The sequence below is a fragment of the Drosophila kikkawai genome, chromosome 3L (assembly GCF_030179895.1).
Source record: "Drosophila kikkawai strain 14028-0561.14 chromosome 3L, DkikHiC1v2, whole genome shotgun sequence".
In the NCBI taxonomy this organism is placed as follows: domain Eukaryota; kingdom Metazoa; phylum Arthropoda; class Insecta; order Diptera; family Drosophilidae; genus Drosophila; species Drosophila kikkawai.
In genome coordinates, this window is record NC_091730.1 from 4365427 (window position 1) to 4377016 (window position 11590).

The following is an 11590-nucleotide window of genomic DNA, read 5'->3' on the forward strand; positions in this document are numbered from 1 at the left end:
GCTGCGGGGGCTGGCGTTTGCTTTTGTTGTGCTCTGGCCTGGGTGATGCCCAAATAATAGCACATAAAACTATAATAGTAATTTCCAAACGGCGGAGAAAGAGCGATGCAATCGCTATTCCCAGCTCCAGTCCAGTCCAAAGCCAAGCTTGTGCTTGGCCAGCTGTGCGGGCTTAGTCATAGAAAGGCTGACCACACAGTGAGATCGAACTCGGAACCTCCAGCTCTCCAGCGATGAGCTGGATATCGAATGCTGGACTGGCACTGGACTCGACTTTTATTTATGGCCAGTCAATGCCACAAGCTCCAGGCCTCTCTCGGCCCGAAACGAAAAGAAACCAAAGCAAACACTTTCATTTTTCAAACTATACAACACGCCGAAAATAAAAGCGAAAAATGTTTTAATTTTTGCGAGTCCCCGACCTCACCCCATGATGCTAATTTATATGGCAGAGTCCCCAAGTTTTGTGGTTTCGGTTTCAGGTGTAAATTAAATACACTTCCTTTGGCCAGGCACCACCACCACACGCGACAGATCCGACTTCATTAGAACGTGGGGCCTTGGAATGCCGCAATCCTCGAGATCATTTAAATAGCTATAAATTAATAAGCATCCATTAATTTGGCGCGAGGGCGTTGTGCATAAATTTTGTGATTTTTTTTTTTTCGAGAGAGATTTTGGGGTTGTATCCGATGACCGCAGAGGAGGGTCCTTGGCAAAAGTCAGACAAATTATGTGGTTTGCAACACACACGCGCCATAAATTTGTCACTTATGAAACAGGCAGCCACAAAAAAAAAGAACAAGTAGATATGAGAAGAGGATCTTGGGGAGGTAAGCGGATCAGGAACACTTTAAGAGGTTCAAAAATGCATATATAATGATCTGAGTTGAGCAGGTAACTACGGCTTTCAAGCTCATTAGAAGGTTAATATCTTTTGGTATTTAAAATTAGTCAACTGGAGTTTCCTCTTAATAATTTAAACTAGAAGAAACTACATATTCTTCTTTACAAATCCACCTAACCAGGGGTTCCATTTAGCTGACAAATTGAAGTCTTCAAACTTAATTGCTGCCTTCGAGGGGAAAGATGATGACACTCTGCGCAGACTAAAGCCAACTGAAGTTGACATTTAAGGAGTTGACAACAGCGGGAAGTCGCTGACAAAAGGCCAGAAAACCAGAAGTAGAAAATCGAGATTTAGAGACCTCTCTTAAGACCCATAACACTCCATCTTAGGCCAAGTTGGCGCCATGGAAAAGCCTAAAGCCCGCAGTTTTGGCTGCAGGTGTCAAGCTGTGCGTGTGCCGCCACCAAAAAACCTCCATAAAAAACCAAGTTAAATGAAAATGAAAATAAAAATAAAAATAAATATACTAAGTAAATACCCAAGTTTTGCATACGCATTCATGTTGTTCCCACGAGCTTAAGACTGCATGTAATTAGAACAATTAAGTCGAATGCCATGGCAAATGCAATCTCTTCAAGAGATAAGCCCAGACTCTGGCTGAAATTGAGACCCAAACTTGGACTTCAAACTCGAAACTCCGAACTGGGAGATATAGTTTTCGAGATGCCAACGACGTTTCGTCATGGCAGACCGATATTTTAGTACCGAACCGATCCGCCGCTGAGCTTAATTTGCATAATTGCTGCGTAAATATTGATATTTGAATTTTGATATTGACCGGACCGCGCGCAGATATCTCTCCCTCCCCGAGAATATCAGTTGGCTGTTTGCATTGCCCAATCGACTGTCAATAATTTCACATATTAAATATTGAATAAAACGAGGCGTTTAATCAAATGGCCCCAGCTGCGGCGAGTGTCGCGTCAACTTCAGTTCGATTCCCACGCTCCGATGTCCGATAAAATAATACTATATACTTTCGAGGTGCGTATGGAAGACCTCTAAAAAACGGGAGCTGGCAATAAAGATATCGCTAAGTCGGATAGATCTGAGTCAGCGTGGGATAAGGGCTTACATTTGTTGTATTTCCCCCGATTTTAATTGGATTTTGGGAATAATTTGGTGATTTTCAAAGAAGTTTCAAGTGATTTTAGTTGCTAAAAAGTATATCAAACAGTTGGTAATGTTATTTAAATATTAAAATTTTTGAGGAATATATTTTAACTTAAATATAGAAAGAAAGCTAGCTTTGGGAAGCCAAAGTTTATATTAACAAGAAGCTCTTTTATAATATGTAAATTCCGGAATATTATTTTAAAAATTTTACTATTCTATTCCCATATCCCAGCACCTGGCTTTCTTATCCTTCCTGTAATTCTTTGACTTTTACTGTACTTTTTTTTGTAAAAAATGATCAACATCAACATTTTCCCTCCTTTAAGTATCGTTTTTCTGTAACTATAACTGGAAATTCGTTTAGTAAGAAGCTCTTAATGCTGTCCCGCTTAACAAAAAAAAGCTGTTTTTAAGCCTGAGAGCGTTGTTGCAGCAACGGCAGCCAAGTATCTCAAGTGGTAGCTGCTGCTGCTGCTTGTGGCAGGCACATGTCCAGCGCCTTGTTCGGGGCAACCGAAAACACAACGTGTAAATTATGCTCTAACACAATTAGCCACTTTAGAAGTGGCCTGTACATAGCTGGCCTCCTTCTTCTATGGTGTCCCTGTCTTTTTTTCTTATATTTTTTCTTTTTTATATTTTTTTTGGGGGGCGGTGGACCATTTGCCACTTACATGAGCTGCTGCCAGACATTTTGCAACATGAAACTTTGCTGGCAAAAATTTGTTAAACTCGGCTAATTAAAAACTAAAAAATGAACCAAGAAAAACAGGATGCTACTAATACTACTACTACTGCCACTCAAGAGAAGCGGAGGAGGAGGAGACTGTTGTGGCTGCCGACTAAAATTAAATCAAGCAAATTACTTTTATCTCTGGCACGCATCTCAAAACGCAAAAGCCAAAAGCCTAAGCCGCAAGCCCCCCGAAGCTGCACTGCATAAATTAAAGCCAACTGCCGGCTAAGTGGCGGGCTTTTATTATTAAGCCCGCTGAGTCGCAGTCGGAGACTGTGCAGCTGATCGATAGCTGTCTATCTGGAACTCAAAAATAAAAAAAAAAAAAAAGCCTAGAGTTCGGAGCAGGAGTCGCAGTTGAAGCGGCGGTTGTGGTTGTCTTTTTGTCACACGATCCAGGGAATTCATCATGAGCACAGTGGGACAAGACAGAGGGATTTGGGAGTAGATTTAGAAGAGAAATTAGATGTTTTACTATTAAATTAAACAATTTGAAAGGTAAAATGATACCTGCATAAATTTTGAAACTTAAATTGATGCCTGAAGTTAATTAATTTTCCTTTTCCTCATTTAAGTTAATTTTTCTATTAGCTAAAAATCAAATAGCCTATAATTTACTTAGTTAAAATCTTTAAAATTGTCTACATATATTCATAATTTTTTATTATATCCTTTAATTTATTTTTTAATATTTTGTAAGTCCAAAATAAAATACTAAAATGAGTTATTTTGCTATTTTTCTAAGTTTTAACTAATAACTAAACCTCCCAAAAAATCACTCATGCTTTTGCAACGGATTGTCTCCATCCACCGATGGCGGCAGTATCCTCACATCGCCTATGGCATCTTTTTCACCCTCACCTGTCGAGGGCAAGTTCAAAGGTAGCTTCAAGTGGCGCAGGAAACAAGCAAAGTTCACCACGCGACCCAAGAACAGGAAAGGAATCTTCGGGCACAGCTCAAAGGCATGATTCACAGGGACCATGCTGCAGCCCTTGCCACAGGAAACATCTATAAAATTCATCAAATCGCAGACCTCTATATCATCACACTCATTGCGATTCAAAATCGATAAAATATTATCTATAAGCTCCAAAGAGAAGGGCAGGCGGCAGCCCCGTAGAGCCGATCGCACCTTGTGCTCAGGCATAAAGGGTTGATTCATGGGGTTAATGTGATGGAAGTGCTCCATCAAATCCTCTCTAGCATTCCACAAGGATCTCTTAATCTCCAGATGAGCTGCCGCCTGGACATCAGCTCTTTTGCAGGCATTAGGCGGCGCCCTCTCCGCTGAAAAGTGGCGACAGAGAGTGACAATCTCATGATCACTGATCGCTTTGCCCATTTGGGCAATCAATGCTCCCTTGAAGCTCTCATAGCTGATAAAAACATCCTCCTTCTTTTCCAGATCCGTGCAGTCAGGCACACATTGACCCACAAACTCCACCATGTGATCCTGCAAGGCACTGCGAACTTTGTCCATGATAATCTGTACATTTGCCTTGGGATACTGCTCCGGGTGGTGTTCCATAAACATCATTGTGTACTCATCCGCCGAGACTATATGGAAGATGAAGTCGCTCAGCATTATGGTGGATCCTATGAAGAAGTTCCATGGCATATAATACTGCGGCTCCTTGCAGGAGAATCTCTCCTGGCCGGGCAACTCCAGCCTGGTGCGTCTTAAGAACTGACCGCCCAGGAAGCCCGAATTGCGCACAGCTATCTCCTGAATCTGCAAGGTATCATCACTCAAATAGTAACTGATGACGAATATCCTTTCACAGTTGGCCTTGATGGTCGAGAGCATCTTGGCACCGAATCGCAGGACATAGCGATCGTATTTGATAAACTTTTTAAAGTCCGTCCTGGGTGGCTTCGGTTCCACGGATATGCAATTGCCCACCGAATCCTCGTAGCTGCCCCAGCCATTGAAGGGCGGCAACTGGCGCTCGCCCGTCTTGTGTTCCGCACAATCGTCGGATCTGGTGGGTATGGGGAGTGGCGTAAAGTCATGGATGCCATAGCGTTGGCGGTAGTATTGCTGCGTGAAGGGATCCAGCTCGGTGATGACCACTGCCCGGCCATAGACATTTATTACGCTGCCGATCTGCAGATCACGATCACTGTAGTACAAAACCTCCTTATTGCCCGTATTCAGGGGATCCACGCAGTAGCGTACGTTGCGCATATTGCTGCCCAGAACGTTGAGCAGGGTCTGTGGGGTGGTCTGGCCGGGAAGGGGTAGTCCATCAAATTCCTAGGAAAATTAAAAAAAATATTAATAATTGCGAAATATTTATAAAATAATATAAATATTTATATTTATAGAGAGCGATATTTAAAACTCTCTCTGTATGTGAAATCCTTTAATTATAAAGCGCAAAAGTATGCTACAAAATGATATATCATTATTTTTTAACTCTTATAAAGTGTACTGCTTATTTTTTGACATATTTTAATCAAGTAACTTATTAAAATTTATAAATTTATCATATTTTAACTGAGAAATATATGAAAAAATGGCTTTAAAAGGTTCAAAAATAAATTATAGAACAATTTTGCAACTCTTAATGAGCATAGCATACTTTTAGCCACTTTTTAAAAAGGATTTTGAAATTTTTAAAGTAAATTTTACTTACTCTTGCCAATCGGTTTCGTTTCAAAAATACCGTGGGCCCATCTCTACCCGAATTTCGAATATGAGCCTCCTTTATCTCTATAGTATCATCGGCCAGATAATAACACAATTCCAGCTTACGGACATCACCAAACTCGGTTCGATCATCCCAATAACCTTGAAACTTTAAGATCTGCCGATCGTATTTAAGAAATTGAGCAAAAGCATGACATTTTGGTGGCGAGATGTGAGTCTGATTTTTATCGCGGTTACGCATGGTCTCCGTGGGATCACTAAAAATAAAAAGGTTAACAAAATATCTGAGAATTATATATAAAGTAATCCTTACCATGGCGACTGAACAGGATCGGGCACCGGTATTCCCCGCTTATTCAAAAAATTCCTGGTAAACTGATCACAATCCGTGATGTGATATTGCCTATCAAATATTTGCACAGTCATATCCACGTTCAGATCAATCAAGGACATAAACTCATTGTCGCAAGGCGGTGCCTTGGGCACTCGCTGCCTATGGACCAAGCTGCCCTGCACAATCCCTGAGTTATCAATCCTCGGCTCAAAGATCTCTATGGTGCCATCTTCTAGATAGTAATAGATCTTGACCTTTCGCACCAGATAGGGTGCATGATAGACCTCTTGCAGCGTCTGCTTGAAGTAACCCCGGAAGCATAGCACTTTCTTGTCGTAGGCCAGCCAAGGCGGCATCCGGGGACCCGAGCGTGGCGGATAGATGGAAGCTGCCCCAACGGGCGGGCAGCTTATGTCCACCGCCATGCCGCTCGAGTCCACAGGAGCCGGCTGTTGGCGATCGCTAAGCATGTTGAGTCCATGGAACTTCATCAGGGTCTGAGGCTTGGGGTATTGGGTTTTGGAGACCTAATTGAAGATGATTTTAATTATATTTTGTTTTTATTTAAAATAATTAAGAACTTACATCGCGAAAGAGTGTGCCCGGAAGCAGGGGAATTCCAGGTATACGCAACATGGTGAGTTTTTATATATCTTCTAGCGTTAAAATGTGTTTGTTTTGATCTAAAAAATATGCTTTTTACGTAGTATTTTGGTTGAAAGTTGCCAAATTAAATACAGACTTTGTAAATGAGGCCTACTTTTAGTTATTTATTTTATTAATTTTGTATTATAAATTATTTTACTAGCTTAAGCCTTATTTTGGTGCCACTGTAACTGTTCCATTCCTTCTGCGGCCTGGCAATATCTCTGGGGCTATATCAACATATGTGTATATGGCTATCCACGACACTTTGTCAGGGGCTCTGCATCTGGATCCATGGTCTATGTGGAGCTTTGGAGCTGGAGGAGTGATGGCGATTGCTCGCCGGCTGTCAAATTAGTGGCAAGGCGATTGAAAAGTGAAAAGCGAACAGCGAGCAGCAAGAGCTGCGGTGGTAATTGCAGCTCTCTGGGTTTAGCTATCGGGCCCGCCCTCTCACATGCCGCCCCCTTTTCCGGGGCCCAAGAAAAACAGAGAGAGAGATTCGTCACAGCTGTGTGTATCGATGATTTTGAAATTCATGCGATCTCTGGCCGATCCGATGGTCGATTGTCGACGTAATCGCATGCAGCAAACGAGTTTCGAGAATTTATTTTTATAATTTTTTCCCTGCTCCTTGGAAGCCTTTGTTGCAGCGGCTATATTTATGGCATATTGATTAAGTTATTAACATTTTATTAAGGCATTTCAGAGAGCCGACGGCTGTGGAGCACAGCGGCCAAAACCGATTTTTAATTGCGGCGTAGCTCTGGTGTTGGGGGGGAAAAAGTCATATTGAAATTGTTGAAATGATTGCGGCGACATTGTTGCACTCTTGCGGTCTCACTCTAAATGCTGGGAATGCACTTAATTTAACTCAATTTGTTCGGCAGCTAATTGCAGTTGGACTCTGCATTAATGTTAGTATTTATTTATATATTTATTTATTTTATTTGCAATCATGTCGCGCGTCATTCTACCAGGCAAATTTCTAATTTATGTTGTGTGTTAAATGTCGGGCACACCAACAAAAAACAAAACAAAAAAAGTGACAACGAAAATGTCAAATTGCTGCTGACAGGCCCACTCTGGACAATGGTTACCACCACTCCACCCCTCAATTCTCTTCATTTATTGTATTGGTAACATAAGGCTATATGTTCTGGCATAGGGGGTCTATCTGGTGTCTGGCATCACCATTTATATAAATCATTCCGAATGCCAGTTTTTAATAGGGCCGCCGGACACCTCGACACTTTGGACATGGCCAACACGTCGCTGGTTTAAGCCAGGTCCCAGCTGCCGGCTTACGCTCCCTCTCAGCCTCAACTGAAGCATATATACAGCTGATCCGGTACTTATCGGTAGAGTGTCAATCATAGCAAATCGTTTGATCACGAGATTGGAAATGTTTCGAGAACATTCTGCAAATCACTTTCACAAGAAAATAAATTAATTTAATTAAAGAACTACAAGTTATTGTCAATCTTTATAATTAAAACACAATGGTTAATGGTATTTCTTGATATTTGGATGCTTTCAGTTCAACTTTGTTATTCATCGAAATCAAAATTATTAATTTGCTCAGCCAACTTCACATATCGCATCTTCTCGGATATCGAGAGCTCCTTGTATTTCTGTTTGCCTGTCTCCAAGGGATCGCTAATCACATCCATAGCACCCGACTCCTCGAGGAATATATAAAACTCCTCCAAGAACAGCATCTCGGGTGAGACTAGGAAAAAATCCACAAGCTTAAATTTCTTTTTGATGGCTTTAATGATCTGTTCGTTGCTACAGAAACCGCTGTGGGCCATGGCTTAGAGGGGGTTTAAATTGAAATAAAATATAATTTTTTGGGTTTTATTTTGATGGATTTTTCTTCTAAGAGATTCGACAAACACAACTGAGTTGGAAACTGCTGGGATATCTAAGCCAAGGCCTACTACAAGCTCTAATATTTTCGGTGAAACATTCTGCATTCGCTTTCACTCGAATATAAATTTATTTAATAAGAGTTAGACAAGTTATTGTCAATTTTTATTATATTTAAAATACGTTATGCAATGTTATGATAATCCTTGATATTTCAAAACTATTCTATTACATCTTATCGATCAGTTCAAAGTCGTTTGATCGACGAAAGCCCAACTATTCATTTCCTTGGCCAATTTTATGTATCGCATCCTTTCGGACATGGTGAGCTCATAGTACTTTTTTTTGCCAGTTTGCATAATGAAAGCCGTGGATAAACCATCCATGGCGGAAGACTCTTCGAGGAACATGATGAACTCCTCCAGGAACAACAGCTCGGCGGTGACTAGGAAAAAAGCCGCTTTCTTAAATCTGTTCTTGATGGATTTGATTATCTGCTCGTTGCTACAGAAGCCGCTGCGGGCCATGGCGTACAGAGGATTTGTCTAAGGATTAAATTGAGCTTTTAGGGCTTTATTTTGTATGGAGCTTCGTCTAAACCAATTCAAGAAACAGCACAAATCAAATGAGCTGGTAACCAGACAAAACGATGACAGCTGCTGCTGCTGAGAAGTCTGGGCCACGGCCTACTACAAGGCCTGACATTTTCGGAGGGGCTACGAGACGCGAACCTAATTGGCCGCAATCCGAAGCCAAACCTAATGAAAAGCCCACACTGAGCTATGTAAATCGATTTGTCATACGAGCAGAGCCCAGAAATCCAATGACTGGCTTCTGCCAAAGCAAGAAAGAAGTTAAAGTTGCGACTAATTGGATACTCAGTGGTTTTAAATGTTTTTTTAAAATTACTTGCAACCCATTAAAATCTAGAAAATTATATATAATGTCTATGTTTATATAATATGTATTATAATTTCCCCAAATTATATTAAACCCATGTACTCTCTTCTCTTTTTCAGGTATTTAAATAAAAACGAAACTCAAATGAAAATGAAAATAAGTGTGAGGAGCAGTTGGAACACGCTTGTAGGTCGTCAAAGGTCCTGCCGTGAATTGTCATTGTCGTGAGTTGCATAATGCCGCACAAAATCGACACAACAATGCAGCAGCAGCAGCAACTAGCAACTTGCAACCTCTGGCAGCAGCTATAGCTGCAAAAAAAAGCCGTCTTAACCTGGGCCCAATTCTCGAGCTTGCCTCATTCCTTTCTGGCCAATTTCAAAGCAATTTCCAAGCCCAGCTTCCAGCGAGGCATCAGTCGTAAATCAAACACGCCACACAACCAGCAAACCAGCAACTACCAACACCAAGATCAGGCGGCAGCAGCAACATTTCAACACCTTCGCTCTTGGGACCTTGACTTCTTCTGCTGGGTTTATTTTTTCTTTCAAAGAAATCGAAATCCGCAGTCCCCCAAATCCAAATCAGTAGCAAATGCAGTGAAAAGCAGCCTCTAGTCTGCTGCTAATTTGGCTTATTTTCGTTTTTAAGACAATTTGTGCGCGCCTGGCCTAAAGTGCAAATTTTAAGATTCTGCCGAGTGGCTGGCCGTGCAATATAATTAAGTTTCTGCTGGCTTAGACCTTGGCTTGTGTGCGATTCTGATAAAATTGGCCAAAAAAGACAACAAAAAGGAAAACCAAAACCAAAAACCAAAACAAAGCAGAGCCGAAACATGCCATTGACTGGTAGCTGATTTTGTCTGTCAGGGCAATGCCAAGAAAGCCAAATTAAAATTCAAAACTCGTGACTTATTTAATTATAATGAGTTTAGATTAGAACGGGAGTCGGCACAAATGGCACAAAGTAAATCGCCGTTGTTGCTGGGGTACAGGGGGGATTATTTTTATTATTTTCCTTTTATTCTTTTTATTTTTTTGTGGAGGGGTTATATGGCTGCATACATTGTACTGTGACTCGTTATGATAGCCATCGACAATATGGTAATTTGTTTGAAATTTCGGTTAAAAGTCGTAGATGCAGAGAGAGAAAATTTGGAGGGGAATTTGAGGGAATTTATGGGTATTACTTTTATAAATAAGGTCTAAGAAATGCCTGTGTTTTAAATAATTTAGCAGAATTTATATGTAAAATAAGGTAAGTATTTAATAAGTTAGATCTTAGAAATGCTTATTTTTTAATAATTTGGGAAATATTATTTATATTTACATATTTATAGGTAAAATCTTACAAATTTAAGGTTCGATCGTAGGTATTTTCAAAGTTTATTTATGGAAAGTTTGAATACGAAATTCAAAGTGTAACAGGGTCCGTAGAACCTTCTGCAGCTTATAGTCGAAATTTTTTTGAATTTTTGCAGAAAATTTAGGTTATTTATGGGATGAGTTACTGATGATACTGGCAATCTTATAAAGAGGTTTATAAGTAAGCCTGTTCCTCAATATCCTTGAGTATCATAAGGCCACTTTTTTAGGTATATTCCTTTTACTAAAAATATAATTAAAAAATGCAAACCTTGAGTATTTTTAAGTCCACTTTTAGATATATTCCTATTACTATAAATATTATATTAAATAATTCAATTTCTATAGCTTAAGTGACTTCTGCTATATATTTTCTCCCCCTGTACCTACTCTATTCTCCAACAGACCAAATATCGAACAACATCAAAGTCTCTGGTTACATTCACCCATAAAATGCTCTACTTTTCGCCTAAGCCCAAACAATAATTGTGCAACCCCGACTCCAACTTCAACTCCAACTTCAACTCCAATTGCAACTGCAATTGTCCATGTTCATTTCGAGGTCGCCGCTTGCGACATCTTCAATCAAACAAGCAACAAACACACAACAAAACAACAAACAGCACACAACACCTACGTGCAACTGGCGACAAAAAGCCATAAATCCAAATCCCATTTGTCAGCATTAGAAAATTATGCAGCCAGCCGAAGTACACACACCGAAATATACAGGCTCAAATTCATAAATTAAATTACACGACAAGCACAATAATAATAAAAACGATTTGAGGCCCACACGCAACCGAAAAAACAGCAAACGGTGCGCGCAAGACCTGTGCAGAGATTCATTAAAGATTTGCCCAGCATAAAAAAAAAAATAGCAAATAAATAATAACAAAATAAAGTATGGGAGAACAAGCTGCCGTCGTTTTATTTATTCGATTGTTGTAATCTGCACAGCGACATGCACAAACCGAGCCACAACCAAAAAGAACACAACAAATGGGAGCCCCGCAATTCACAATTCACAATTAAAATAAAATAAATGATGATGAGG

At 40.3% G+C, this 11590-nt stretch overlaps 1 protein-coding gene across 1 annotated transcript; it reads right to left on the bottom strand.

Annotated features, from left to right (window-relative positions):
* Window positions 1-3399: 3399 nt before the first annotated feature.
* Window positions 3400-6496, bottom strand: Efhc1.1 (EF-hand domain containing 1.1). The gene is made up of 4 exons (XM_017174122.3): window positions 6338-6496; window positions 5732-6279; window positions 5405-5675; window positions 3400-5022 (listed from the first exon to the last, which is right to left on the bottom strand). Exons 1-4 carry the CDS (start codon window positions 6386-6388, stop codon window positions 3538-3540), a joined length of 2355 nt encoding a protein of 784 aa, XP_017029611.1. The 5' UTR covers window positions 6389-6496; the 3' UTR covers window positions 3400-3537.
* Between the last annotated feature and the right edge of the window lie 5094 nt (window positions 6497-11590).

What these genes read in the sequence shown, in the direction of transcription:
- Efhc1.1 (XM_017174122.3), bottom strand. Translation starts at nt 6,388, where the DNA reads ATGTTGCGTATACCTGGAATTCCCCTGCTTCCGGGCACACTCTTTCGC. An exon ending in CGGGCACACTCTTTCGCGAT is followed by an intron (nt 6,280 to 6,337) that starts GTAAGTTCTTAA and finishes ATCTTCAATTAG; the next exon opens with GTCTCCAAAACCCAATACCC. An exon ending in GATCCTGTTCAGTCGCCATG is followed by an intron (nt 5,676 to 5,731) that starts GTAAGGATTACT and finishes TTTTATTTTTAG; the next exon opens with TGATCCCACGGAGACCATGC.